Below are 14,550 nucleotides of genomic sequence, written 5' to 3' on the forward strand. Positions count from 1 at the left end.
ACAGCACTACAGTACGGTTAACGTTGCGGGCTTGCGGCATGTCCACCTCCTCTTCTCCGGATATGGCACCATGTGTCTACCCATTGTCAAGTGTATACTTGTTTGTTTGACATGGAGGTGTCCCTGTCAAATCGACTTGGTTACGCCTTACCAAAGAAATACTACCCCCGTACAGTACTATCTCTTGCTGGTTAGACTATCGCGCGCCTGTCTCGTCGTCAGTGGTATCACAATGGCGCTGTCGGCTCATCTTGGCTTGCTGTCGTCCAGTCTAATTTTCTCAGCACGTGCGAGGATTTCAAGAGCAGCAACGTGTACTATTACATGCCTTTGATCCTGAACGCCTGACCAGGACCAAAGTTTCCAGTTTGCGAAATTTGGTCGGCTGAAACGGCCAAGATAGGGACATGTGGCTTGCCAGGAACAACTCGACCGTCATGTAGATGTGGCAGCTGACAGAAATTGTGTCGTGACGGACGTTAAAACAACCACGTTCTTGCGTCGAATCTCAGTACAGCAGAAGCAGCAGCAAACATAGGTGAAACATCCACAGAAATGTGAAAATGAATACCTGCTCCCCTTGAGAACAGACTGTCAGTCTGGTGGCAAGGCGTGCGGGAGCGCACGCTGCCCACCCGGGTTCGAACCTTGGGTTCAGCGGGGTGCTCAGGAGTTTTCTTCTATAAAAATGCCAACGGGTGCTAGTGCCTGGGTTGGTCGCGACAATACCTGCTCCCGCAGCCACCAGACACCTTGATAGTAAGCTAAGCACTTGTTCTATAGACCAGATGCAAAATTTGTTTCAGGCATAGTCCTTAATGTATACACGACATCCTCGTCTCAAACTATGGTGTATATCCCCATGCTACAGCTTCCGCGGGGACATTTAAGTTCTAATAATAATCTACAACAACACTTATTCTTTCAACCATCCATATATATAATAAATATCGGTATCTGAGCCAGGTTAGATGTCAAAGAATTACACCGATTAAGTCCAATTTCCAGGCAATGGGATGCTTCTTCTCTGAGAAATCACGGTTGGATTCGCATCCCACATCTTCACTTGAACACGCTAGAGCTACGGATATGCGCTGGTGTTACCATACATCACGGAGGTACCTGCCTTCCATCTGTAAGTTCTTTACATAAAGCTCGGTTTTGGAGCTATCCAAAGATCCCTGAAACAAACAATGAAGTGTTGAACATAAAATAACTTGTTTTTTCACAGAACTTGTCAAGTGGTACAGAGCTACCAACAAAACATAGTAGTAATGAAACGGTCTTTGCCTACCTGCTTTTGAACTATTGTGTGCAGGACTCTATGTACGTCCTTTGCCATGCCCTTTGCGTCACCACAAACATATATATAACCACCCTGAGAGATGACGTTCCAAATCTCTGTGGCCTGTAAACAAGGGAGTGAAATCTAGTTAAGTTCAACCATGTAATGGACACATCTGTCTATATATAGCTGTTGAAAAGGAAGTTGTATCAAAAATGAAAAGCATATATCACACCTTCTCCACCATCTTATGCTGCACATATTCTTTGGTCGGTCCTTCACGAGAGTAGGCGACAACTAGCTCAGAAAGCGCCCCCTCCGTAAGGAAATTTTGCAACTCATCTTCATATATGTAGTCCTGCAAAATGTCCATTCGGATATAATTCCATCAGTTAGGAATACACATAAAATGCATCTGTTTCACTGAGTAATTTTTAATACATACCATTTCACGGTTTCTACATCCAAAGAAGAGGACTGATGTGCCCAATTCAACTCCAGATTCTTTTAGAGCTAATCTTTCCTGTGTAAGCAAGAACAGGGTTATTAGGGCCATCACAAATTCCAAGTTAAAACAATGCAGATTTTCTTAGAAAACAAACCTGCAAGAAGCCCCTAAAAGGTGCTAGCCCAGTCCCAGGACCAATCATGATAATTGGAGTGGATGGATTTGCAGGTAACTTAAAGTTTGACTGCCTCACAAAAATTGGTGCCCAGCTGCATTCTTCGCTATATTCCAATGGAAGTGTGTTCTACAATGTAGACATTTGAGGATAAACCAAGCTGTCAGAAACTCCCTCGTTGTATGCAATTCAAATGGATTCATAACCAAAGGAGAAAAGTGAAATTTCGTAGAGAAACCTACCTTCATCCATGTCGAACAGACTCCTTGGTGGATCCTTTCTGTTGGTGTAGGCCCATAAACTAATGCACATGTCACATGAATTCTGGAGGGAGCCATCCTGTAGATGCAAATTTAAGCTGTCAGATGTCCCACCCTCAAAAGCACATATAAACTGAGATATGTCACATCATCCAATATGACCACAAACGACACGACATAAAGTATATATGTTTTAGCTTAAGACAATGTCCCCACTCCAAAATGACATCATAATATGAGAATGCGACGGAGTTGGAGTTGAAGAATTTAAGCATCGTGCAGACATCTATTTACCCCACAAAATGAAGAGCTTTACAATCTTAGTGGTGAATCATGTAGCATGGGCAACAAATGGAAGACTAAATAAGTAGAGAGACATACTTTGGAGATGATGATATGGAGTAGAATCGCGGCTGTAGACGAGGAGCTACCGCTGCAAAGAATACTCCCAAAGGAGGCTTAGCTGAAGGGAATGCGGCCATAACTTCAATAAGGCTCCTCTGGCTAGCTACAATCCATTGAGCATACTCATCCTGGACACAGAAGTGTAACATTCAGTGAATAATATCTACCAGGTAAAAACACTACAACATAGGTTTTCAAATAGAAGTAACCTTTCCAGCAGGAGAAGCCAAAAACCTCAGTCTTTCAGCCTCAGTCAGGTCAGAAGCATGAGCAGCTAAAGCAGTCAAAGCAGCCTGGAGATGAACATAAGGATTCAGGAAATGATCTCGAGACAATATAGCAGGCTAATGGAAAATGGTGAGCTAGTCACAAGGACCTTCTTTGGTGAACTGAGTAGATCAGCGTATCGTAGTAGTGCAGTCCGTAAGGTGCAAGGAGATGGGAATGGTGGAGCCAAGGAACCCCCTTTACGAGGAGATCCATCTTCAGCGTCTGCATGTATGGAGAAAACTGTATCTGGGGAAAGACCAAGAAGGGTTTCAGCCTGCTCCACTGTCTCGATAGAATTTTCTGCATAAACCCCAACATGATCTCCGGTTTCATACCTGACACACAGTTTTAAAGCATATAAGCTGCTATATTTGCGTTTATTTAGCTTTCACTAAAAAGTTAAAAATACACAAGGAACAAAATGCAACGACTAAAATTTAGAACAGAAAACATTAAAGATCATTTGGCTCCAAGGTGCTTCCTGTATAATCTGAAACAGAACCGCATGGACATAGAGAAAGAAACTTTCCAAATTTGTATAAAATTCTGGGGACCAGATATGGAGAAACTTACACAAGACCAGTGCCGGAAATGTCAAACTCCAGATGAATACAAGAGCGATCCGAAGCTGGTTTATGGAGTTCCTTCCGAAGAGCAACATTAGACCTTGACAACCAACAACATGACAGGCTATATAGTAAATACTTAATTCTAACTTAATAGAGGAAGCTGCAGGTAGTCTTATGAGTTATGACATATGAATACCTGCAAGGGTGTTGGGCATCAATAACACCATTGCCGTTGGCAAGTGTCCAGGATTTATCTTCAAACACTAAATCTGATTTGTCAATAAATACAATTCTGTATTCAGGTATGGCAGCAGTGTAAGGAGTGGATGCACCGGTAGTATCATCGTCATCGCGGAGCAGTTGGTCCAATTCTGGCCATACTAATTCTTTCCTGCAAATAACACGACAGAAACAGAACAATACTCGTTCAAACTACTGCAGCACAGATATAGTGTCAAATAACGCAATGTCACAATTGCCCATTACAAACATACTCCCTCCGTTCCAATGAATAAGGCTTTGTGCTTTACAAGATTTATCTTTGACCGAGAATGAGTGCAACTATACGAGAATTATTTGAAATATCAATATCATTAGAAAGTATTTTCAATACGAATCGAGTGATATCATTTTTTACAACATAATCAAGATATTGTTGCTCAAATTTTTGGTCAAAGGTTTGTCTCAAAATGTGTGCGTGCCTTATTCATGGGAACGAAGGGAGCAATAAATATCTGCTCCTACTACAAGTGACATTCAAGCAGCAGCATGGTTGGCAAAACCTAATATAATAAAGAAGTATTGTCTATATGTAGGCTGATTTAATGGAGCTTCTGCCATGGGATAATAATATCACACAAAGTTTGAAGAACAGATGACATTGTTAGAATCCATGCAGTTCCATTTTACACGCAACAATAGATGATAGAGAAATTAAAGCGGTATCACCAGCAGCACAAGATTTTGAACAAAATAGTGAGAGGAGAATACACATCAATAATTAATCAAAAGAAGGCAGCCTTTGGATGGGCTGGTTTTCTGGTTTTCAAAAATCTTGATAAGGTCGGAAACCTTTTTCCCTTGGGGCTACTTTGGCATTTGTGCTGTGTGTTGAAATTTATTAGCATACTGACAAATGAAGTACTATTCCATGCATTTCATGACTCAGAAATGAAAACTCTGCTACGTATCAATAACGAATTTAAGCTGTCTACAAACTATCAATATAACAAAACAAATAAATAATGATACCCTTAGCAACTGCCTGATGCTATATATAATCACATCTTACGAAGGTAGTTAATAATGTTATCATATAAGACACAAAAAAACGAAGTCAGAGATTTCAGCATCTGAATGTAACTACGTGAACTTATAATGGCAGCTATCTTACAAAAATACCATATGAAAGTTCTACAATACTGTTCAAGTTTTTCAATCCATTTTTTTATACCACAAGCTCATTTAGGTTGTCCATTTTCCAGATCTAGATTCACCACACAAAAGAACAGTCCCAGTTTCAGGTACAACAAATAATAAAGGTTTGTTTGTATCAAGACTCAAAGCAATCAAAGCTGACACTTGGCAACCCAGGGCTGAATCCTGTGGACATGGAACCAAGCCAAACAGATATTATCCAAATAGCAATCAAGCAAAGACTTGGCACCCAAGACTGGATCCTCACACCTCGCAGACAGATAAAAGAAGCCAAACAGATGCTATCCAGCCCACTTTTGTCACTACATGAGTGTACCGTCCACAAATGCGCAGCATAATATATCATCTGTCGTTTTCTTACCATGCGGTGAAGTCATCCTCAATGCACTGGTCGTCGTCACCAAGGCCACAGGGAACAAGACGCTTGCCACCTAGATACACAAAAAAGGTCAAGTGAATCATGCCTACAAGATCAAAACACAAAATCATCCAATAAAAAGTGGAACCTTCTTATACACTAAGTTGTAACAAATGTGATATATGCAGAATCAATCACTGGGTATAGCACCGGGCAAGAAATTTATTATGGCAGCATAATGGAGAAAAACTGAACGCATGTAAGGGATAGGCGAACTTCATGCTAGAGCAATCAGAGAACTACGAAATGTAGCATAGCAGACTCTTAACCATGGGGAATTGCTTGGTACTAACAGAGACCACTTAGTGTAAAACAGAACCTGATGTGTCATAAACGTGTGGTGGCACCATTTTTTTACGACGCCATACAAATTCTCACTTCAAATCAAGCATTGTATATTCACAATTCATGCATACAAACTTACAAACTATTATCATAACCATTAACTCCCCAAAAGGCAATGTTCAAAAAAAAAACAGCCAACTCAGCAATTGACCGCCCAGTTAAAAGGCCCCCGAGTCACATTCACTATGACCAGTGTTACTCGTACAGGCCATTATTTGGTCTGACAATCCGATTATTGGTAGATTTATGATTACCTGGCTGTATGAGGGGTACAAGACGGCCAAATATTTTGCCAGTTACCCTCCCAGCCGTCACCCACTCAAATAGATTAGGGTTGGGGGTGCTCACACTCGATTCCCCCTGCCGCCAACCAGATCTCGCCAACCCCCAATCACTGCCCCTCTGTGAGTTTGAGCCCGCCGTCCTCTGTCCAGGAGCTCCAGGCTGCCTTCAAGAGCTTGTCCAGGAGCTCGAGCCCGCCTCCAGCAGCTCCTCTACACCCTGCTCTATGCAGGAGCCTATCTCCAGGAGCTCATCCATGCATGCTGCTCTCTCCACTGCCACAGGCGCCTCCGGCCTCCTCTTTCTTGCTCCAAACCGTCAGACGTTCAGAGCAAAACAAGGTATGAGAACGAGCTCTTCTCTGCTTCTGCCCTTTCTTTCCTCCTTTGGTTATGAGCTCATTTACTAGTTAACCAACCGATTAATGGTCATCGATTAACAATTAATCCCTACTCCCCAGACGGCGGAGCAGTTACCAGTTACCGATAGTCTTGCCATTGCAAAGAGGATGATTCTGAGGTACTAGCCTATAATATACTAATTCAATAAAAGTGCCAAAAAAATTCAAACATGGCAAGAATCCAGCAACATAAAATGATATATGTCGACATGTGTTTGCATACGACCGCAATAAATCGTTCCAACACAGTAATAGACATAATCTATTTTCCCGAAAATTTCTTGGAAAATAATACAAAATGAATTGCTTACCAAAATCCAGTAGTAGCTCATCCACCACCACTGCAACCTAAATTTTACATGGAGATAAAGCTATTATCAATTACAAGAAACCAGTAAACCTTTGTAAATTCAGGAGCATCTCGTATTCAATCAAGCAAACCTTATTGAAATGCTCGTACTGCCTGTTCCCAAGGCCAAATACAGCATAATTAAAATCCTTCAGCCAAGCTTCCTTCTCCTTGCCCTGCTTCAAGTGCAAAAATAAAGGAAACCCCATTAAGACGCTGTGGCGACTAGTGAACATATGCTAACTGCACTGATTCCACAAACCTCAGTGAACCATTTGTAGAACCTTGCCGCGTTATCAGTGGGTTCCCCGTCGCCATATCTGTTGTCATCGGACATAATTATCGGCACAAGTTATTGATAAGAGAATCTGATTACAATAGCTGCATATGCATAGCTCATAGAAAACAACAGTTTTACTGAAGTTGGTTGTGCATTCTTTTACAGAACACAACAATCCCAACTCATATAGCAATGTGCGACTTTAACATGAAGCTATGCCGTCATCGCCAATTGTAATTGTCACTAGTGGGTTCGCATAAAGATTCCCAATATTATAGGTTTATAGTATCTTGCTTATTCTGGAATCTCCAATAAATTTGGTACCGGCACACGGTTCACTTGCGCATTCCAACAAAATAAAACGGCAGACCGTTGCGCTACGGAATTAAGGCGCAAGCGACAAAAGGGGCGATTCAGCAATCGACGAATCAAAATGGCGCGAGAGCTCACGTCGCCAAGAAGAATAGCGCGAACGTTTCCTTCTTGAGCTTCTCCTCGTACTCGTCGTCCTCCGCCGCATAGTCGTCCTACACGTGTTCCAGCAGAAACATCTCTCAGAGTTCACAACATAGAACAGCTAGCAGCCAGCTGAACACACAGAGGTAGAAGATGGTGAGCAATTACCAGATCCACCACCCTGAAGACCACTTTCTCGTACCGCGCCTTGGCCTCCTCCGCCATCGCCTGGGCCAATCGAATCGAACCGCGGAGGAATCAGAATCGGGTCAAAATTAAAGTTAGAAAGTGTATGTACGGGCACTCGTGCGGATAACAAAAAAAAAAGTGGGGCAGTCGAGGTTTGAGATCGTGGGCGGATCGGATCGGAGAGCGACCTTGGCGAATCCCTCGGCGGTGCCGGTCTGGGTGCCGAAGAAGACGGTGACGCGCTTGCGGCCGTCGTCGAGGTCGGCGTCGTCGCGGACCCTGACGGGCGGCGGGCGGAGCGGCGCGGCGGGGGCCTTGGCGGGCCCGCCGGCGGCGGATCGGAGCCAGAAGGCGAGGATGAGCAGGCCGGCGAGGAGCGCGGCGGCGGTGGCGGCGAGCGCGGCCAGCGGGTCGCCCCCCGCGGCGGCCGCGAGCTCCGGCGGGAGCGCGGACGCCGCCCACGACCTCGCCGCCTCCAGCGCCATCTCGCTGGTGCGGGGACGGGCGAGATGGGAGGCGCTCGTGGGGGCGCGCGCACCTACCACCAACTGCTGCCGCTGCTGCTGCTGCGGGAGGGAGAAGAGAGGTGGAGACGGCAGGGAGGTTGGGGGTTAAGTTTACTTTTAGTTTCCTTGTTTATTTATTTATTCCTTCTTTTTCAGGAGGACGAGCGGCGTGAGGAACTGTGTCTGCGTGCTGCTGGTCTTTTGCAAGAAAGTAGTTTTCCCGATCTGGGACGGAAGTTAGCCGTGTCTGACAGAACTTGATCTCCACCGTCGGCTTTGCTGTCTGGGCCCAGCTTGCGCTGTGAACGCAGCACCAGATCCAAGAGAGCGAATGGAAGAAAAAAAACACGATTTCGGCATTTATCACAAGATTTTCTCTCTAGAACCAGAATTCGAGGTTTTTATTACGGGTTCTTACTACTACTAGCACATGGAAAACATGTCTTTATGCCTCAAAACATCTAACTTATCTGGTCTAACTTATCTGGCGAGGAAGAAGGAAGATGGACGGCTGGCGAGGCGAGGACTACCCAATGGATCGATGAAACCCTCGAGGAATGACATGTTTGGGCACCTGCATCCTTCCTTGATGCCACTGGTGGTGGACAACAAAGCGGTGACATGAGGAGAAGGAAAGATCAAGAACAATCCGGGAGCCCAATAAAGAATGTCGAGGGGGCTAAGCCAAAAACAAATGCTGAATTTTCAGAATTCTTTCATGTATAGGTTGCGGCATTAAAGATTCTGCCAAGCAATTAGAAAAGCTCCTCCCCTAAACGACAAAGCAACGTTGGACACGAGGGGAGTGTGGGAGGAAGTTACGCACTAAGCATTAGTCCATAACGGTTGTCTCTAATTGTTGTTCCTATTTGCAAAGGTTTGCATGGAGGAGTGTCAGATGTCGCTTTACTAGGAAGTAGTGACAATGGTGGTGATATCATCACAACACACACACATAGTAAGTACAACGAAGAAGAAGAAGATAGTCGATGAGTGACCAACACGGTGGTGATCAGCGAGGATAATGAATTGGAAGAGGAATTGGCGGGCATCCAATTTTCCGGAGGCCACACAAATAGATCCCTGATCAATTCACACATTAACACGTGAAAAATATGGTAGTCCCATACAACTCGTTCATTTGTTTATATATATGTGCGAACAATAACTTTTGGATGAAAATAAGCAAACAACTCTAAAATCCTAGGAAACTAGTTTGTGGCAACTTTCTAGATAAATATGCCTCTCTTGTTAGACTACAGAGGGTATCACACTAGTGTATGATACCACCCACTATAACTAGTCTTAGGTCTTATCTAACATTTGTTTATTATAAGTACAATACTGATGTGGCACCAATTAATGGAGAAAAAGAGTGGTGTTGTATATTCTCTAACATTACAAGAATGCCCCCCATAGCCATCATTTTTTTATGGATGGCATAAGGAAAAAAAGTACTTGCAAAAGTCTTTGCCTAGTAATGTGATTTCTTGGCATCAAACAAGGGGGCGGATAGATATGTGATACGTCTCCGACGTATCGATAATTTCTTATGTTCCATGCCACATTATTGATGATATCTACATGTTTTATGCACACTTTATGTCATATTCGTGCATTTTCTGGAACTAACCTATTAACAAGATGCCGAAGTGCCAGTTCCTGTTTTCTGCTGTTTTTTGTTTCAGAAATCCTAGTAAAGAAATATTCTCGGAATTGGACGAAATCAACGCCCAGGTTCCTATTTTTCCACGAAGCTTCTAGAACACCCGAGAGTCGCCAGAGGGGGGCCACTGGGCCCCCAGACGACAGGGTGGCGCGGCCAGGGCCTGGGCCGCGCCTCCCTAGTGTGTCACCGCCTCGTCGCCTCTCCGACTCCGCCTCTTCGCCTATAAAAAGGTCCCTGACCTAAAACTTCGATACGAAAAAGCCACGGTACGAGGAACCTTCCAGAGCCGCCGCCATCGCGAAGCCAAGATCTAGGGGACAGGAGTCTCTGTTCCGGCACGCCGCCGGGACGGGGAAGTGCCCCCGGAAGGCTCCTCCATCGACACCACCGCCATCTCCATCAACGCTGCTGTCTCCCATGAGGAGGGAGTAGTTCTCCATCGAGGCTCGGGGCTGTACCGGTAGCTATGTGGTTCATCTCTCTCCTATGTACTTCAATACAATAATCTCATGAGCTGCCTTACATGATTGAGATTCATATGATGATGCTTGTAATCTAGATGTCATTATGCTAGTCAAGTGGGTTTTACTTATGTGATGTCCGGAGACTCCTTGTCCCACGTGTGTAAAGGTGACAGTGTGTGCACCGTGTGGGTCTCTTAGGCTATATTTCACAGAATACTTATTCACTGTTATGAATGCGCGTAGTGAAGTGCTTATTTATATCTCTTTATGATTGCAATGTGTTTTGTATCACAATTTATCTATGTGCTACTCTAGTGATGTTATTAAAGTAGTTTTATTCCTCCTGCACGGTGTAATGGTGACAGTGTGTGCATCCGTGTTAGTACTTGGCGTAGGCTATGATTATGATCTCTTGTAGATTATGAAGTTAACTATTGCTATGATGGTATTGGTGTGATCTATTCCTCCTACATAGTGTGAAGGTGACAGTGTGCATGCTATGTTAGTACTTGGTGTGGTTATGTTGATCTGTCATGCACTCTAAGGTTATTTAAATATGAACATTGAATATTGTGGAGCTTGTTAACTCCGGCATTGAGGGTTCGTGTAATCCTACGCAATTAGTGGTGTTCATCATCCAACAAGAGAGTGTAGAGTATGCATTTATCTATTCTGTTATGTGATCAAAGTTGAGAGTGTCCACTAGTGAAAGTCTAATCCCTAGGCCTTGTTCCTAAATATCGCTATCGCCGCTTGTTTCTTCGTTTTATTGCGTTACTACTGCTGCGTTACTACGCTTGTTTACCGTCCTGGGCAAAGCACTTTTCCGGTGCCGTTGCCACTTGCTCATACTTATTTATACCACCTGTATTTCACTATCTCTTCGCCGAACTAGTGCACCTATTAGGTGTGTTGGGGACACAAGAGACTTCTTGCTTTGTGGTTGCAGGGTTGCATGAGAGGCATATCTTTGACCTCTTCCTCCTTGAGATCGATAAACCTTGGGTGATCCACTTAAGGGAAACTTGCTGCTGTTCTACAAACCTCTGCTCTTGGAGGCCCAACACTGTCTACAAGAATAGAAGCACCCGTAGACATCAAGCTATTTTATGGCGCCGTTGTCGGGGAGGAAAGGTAAAAGGTACTCACACTCCGGATCTCGGCTACTAAGCTATTTTCGCCGTTGTAAGTACTCGAAGCTATTTCCTTTAGATCCTGCAATTGCATCTTTTTGTTTCTTGTTTACACTAGTTTGGCATAATGGACGACAATGAGCTTCTTATTCTATTTCCTGATTTAAGACATGGATGGTTTGATGCGAAAATTAAAAAACCCATGGAACATATTAGCATGAACACTTTGAATACCATTGTTGCTAATGATATGGAAAATTCTAAGCTTGGGGAAGCTGGTTTTGATGAGCATGATCTTTTTAGTCCCCCAAGCATTGAGGAGAAAATTTACTTTGATGATACTTTGCCTCCCATATATGATGATTATAATGATAGTGGTCTTTTGGTGCCACCTACTATGGAGAGTAAATTTGATTATGATTACAATATGCCTCCTATATTTGATGATGAGAATAATAATGATAGCTACTTTGTTGAATTTGCTCCTACTACAATTAATAAGAATAACTATGCTTATGTGGAGAGTAATAATTTTATGCATGAGACTCATGATAAGAATGCTTTATGTGATAGTTATATTGTTGAGTTTGCTCATGATGCTACTGAAAGTTATTATGAGAGAGGAAAATATGGTTGTAGAAATTTTCATGTTACTAAAATGCCTCTCTATGTGCTGAAATTTTTGAAGCTACACTTGTTTTATCTTCCTATGCTTGTTACTTTGCTCTTCATGAACTTGTTTATTTACAAGATTCCTATGCATAGGAAGCATGTTAGGCTTAAATTTGTTTTGAATTTGCTTCTTGATGCTCTCTTTTGCCTCATACTCTATTTTTCATGTGAGCATCATTAAAGCTACTGAGCCCATCTTAATGGCTATAAAGAAAGAACTTCTTGGGAGATAACCCATGTGTTATTTTGCTACAGTACTTTGTTTTATATTTGTTTCTTGGAAGTTGTTTACTACTGTAGCAACCTCTCCTTATCTTAGTTTTGTGCTTTGTTGTGCCAAGTAAAGTCTTTGATAGTAAAGTGAATACTAGATTTGGATTACTGCGCAGTTTCAGATTTCTTTGCTGTCACGAATTTCGACCTCGCCTCCCTGTAGGTAGCTCAGAAAATTAAGCCAATTTACGTGCGTGATCCTCAGATATGTACGCAACTTTCATTCAATTTGGGCATTTTCATTTGAGCAAGTCTGGTGCCTCAATAAACTCCATCTTTACGGACTGTTCTGTTTTGACAGATTCTGCCTTTTATTTCGCATTACCTCTTTTGCTATGTTGGATGAATTTCTTTGATCCATTAATGTCCGAGTAGCTTTATGCAATGTCCGGAAGTGTTAAGAATGATTGTGTCACCTCTGAACATGTTAATTTTTATTGTCCACTAACCCTCTAATGAGTTGTTTCGAGTTTGGTGTGGAGGAAGTTTTCAAGGATCAAGAGAGGAGTATGATACAATATGATCAAGGAGAGTGAAAGCTCTAAGCTTGGGGATGCCCCGGTGGTTCACCCCTGCATATTTTAAGAAGAATCAAGCGTCTAAGCTTGGGGATGCCCAAGGCATCCCCTTCTTCATCGACAACATTATCGAGTTCCTCCCCGAAACTATATTTTTATTCCGTCACATCTTATGTACTTTGCTTGGAGCGTCTGTTTGTTTTTGTTTTTGTTTTGTTTGAATAAAATGGATCCTAGCATTCACTTGTATGGGAGAGAGACACGCTCCGCTGTAGCATATGGACAAGTATGTCCTTAGGCTTTACTCATAGTATTCATGGCGAAGTTTCTTCTTCGTTAAATTGTTATATGGTTGGAATTGGAAAATGCTACATGTAGTAATTCTAAAATGTCTTGAATAATTTGATACTTGGCAATTGTTGTGCTCATGTTTAAGCTCTTGCATCATATACTTTGCACCCATTAATGAAGAAACACCTAGAGCTTGCTAAATTTGGTTTGCATATTTGGTCTCTCTAACGTCTAGATAATATCTAGTATTAAGTTTTGAACAACAAGGAAGACGGTGTAGAGTCTTATAATGTTTACAATATGTCTTTTATGTGAGTCTTGCTGCACCGGTTCATCCTTGTGTTTGTTTCAAATAACCTTGCTAGCCTAAACCTTGTATCGAGAGGGAATACTTCTCATGCATCCAAAATCCTTGAGCCAACCACTATGCCATTTGTGTCCACCATACCTACCTACTACATGGTATTTCTCCGCCATTCCAAAGTAAATTGCTTGAGTGCTACCTTTAAAATTTCCATTCTTTACCTTTGCAATATATAGCTCATGGGACAAATAGCTTAAAAACTATTGTGGTATTGAATATGTACTTATGCACTTTATCTCTTATTAAGTTGCTTGTTGTGCGATAACCATGTTCCCGGGGACGCCATCAACTACTCTTTGTTGAATATCATGTGAGTTGCTATGCATGTCCGTCTCGTACGAAGTAAGAGAGATCTACCACCTTAATGGTTGGAGCATGCATATTGTTAGAGAAGAACATTGGGCCGCTAACTAAAGCCATGAATCATGGTGGAAGTTTCAGATTTTGGACATATATCCTCAATCTCATATGAGAACACTAATCTGTTGCCACATGCTTATGCATTAAAGAGGAGTCCATTATCTCGTTGTCCATGTTGTCCCGGTATGGATGTCTAAGTTGAGAATAATCAAAAGCGAGAAATCCAAAATGCGAGCTTTCTCCTTAGACCTTTGTACGAGGCGGCATGGAGGTACCCCATTGTGACACTTGGTTAAAACATGTGTATTGCGATGATCCGGTAGTCCAAGCTAATTAGGACAAGGTGCGGGCACTATTAGTATACTATGCATGAGGCTTGCAACTTGTAAGATATAATTTACATGATACATATGCTTTATTACTACCGTTGACAAAATTGTTTCATGTTTTCAAAATAAAAGCTCTAGCACAAATATAGCAATCGATGCTTTCCTCTTTGAAGGACCTTTCTTTTACTTTTATTGTTGAGTCAGTTCACCTATTTCTCTCCACCTCAAGAAGCAAACACTTGTGTGAACTGTGCATTGATTCCTACATACTTGCATATTGCACTTGTTATATTAATCTATGTTGACAATTATCCATGAGATATACATGTTACAAGTTGAAAGCAACCGCTGAAACTTAATCTTCTTGTGTGTTGCTTCAATACCTTTACTTTGATTTATTGCT

The 14,550-nt window shown here is 42.5% G+C and overlaps 1 protein-coding gene across 1 annotated transcript; it reads right to left on the minus strand.

The window, feature by feature from the left end:
* Positions 1-762: 762 nt before the first annotated feature.
* Positions 763-8,068, minus strand: LOC124677671 (NADPH--cytochrome P450 reductase 1). The gene is made up of 18 exons (XM_047213633.1): positions 7,757-8,068; positions 7,548-7,607; positions 7,374-7,450; positions 6,906-6,963; positions 6,736-6,819; positions 6,606-6,642; positions 5,211-5,280; positions 3,609-3,803; positions 3,417-3,509; positions 2,950-3,178; positions 2,783-2,866; positions 2,550-2,701; positions 2,151-2,247; positions 1,888-2,037; positions 1,731-1,808; positions 1,521-1,643; positions 1,295-1,408; positions 763-1,181 (listed from the first exon to the last, which is right to left on the minus strand). Exons 1-18 carry the CDS (start codon positions 8,051-8,053, stop codon positions 1,101-1,103), a joined length of 2,079 nt encoding a protein of 692 aa, XP_047069589.1. The 5' UTR covers positions 8,054-8,068; the 3' UTR covers positions 763-1,100.
* Positions 8,069-14,550: the final 6,482 nt, after the last annotated feature.

This window comes from Lolium rigidum, chromosome 7, assembly GCF_022539505.1.
Source record: "Lolium rigidum isolate FL_2022 chromosome 7, APGP_CSIRO_Lrig_0.1, whole genome shotgun sequence".
In the NCBI taxonomy this organism is placed as follows: domain Eukaryota; kingdom Viridiplantae; phylum Streptophyta; class Magnoliopsida; order Poales; family Poaceae; genus Lolium; species Lolium rigidum.

Excerpts from the sequence above, each read along its gene's own strand:
- LOC124677671 (XM_047213633.1), bottom strand. The coding sequence starts at position 8,053 with ATGGCGCTGGAGGCGGCGAGGTCGTGGGCGGCGTCCGCGCTCCCGCCG. Across the intron at positions 3,510-3,608 it reads GATGCCCAACACCCTTGCAG|GTCTAATGTTGCTCTTCGGA; the intron begins GTATTCATATGT and ends TTGGTTGTCAAG. Across the intron at positions 1,644-1,730 it reads GATGTAGAAACCGTGAAATG|GACTACATATATGAAGATGA; the intron begins GTATGTATTAAA and ends GACATTTTGCAG.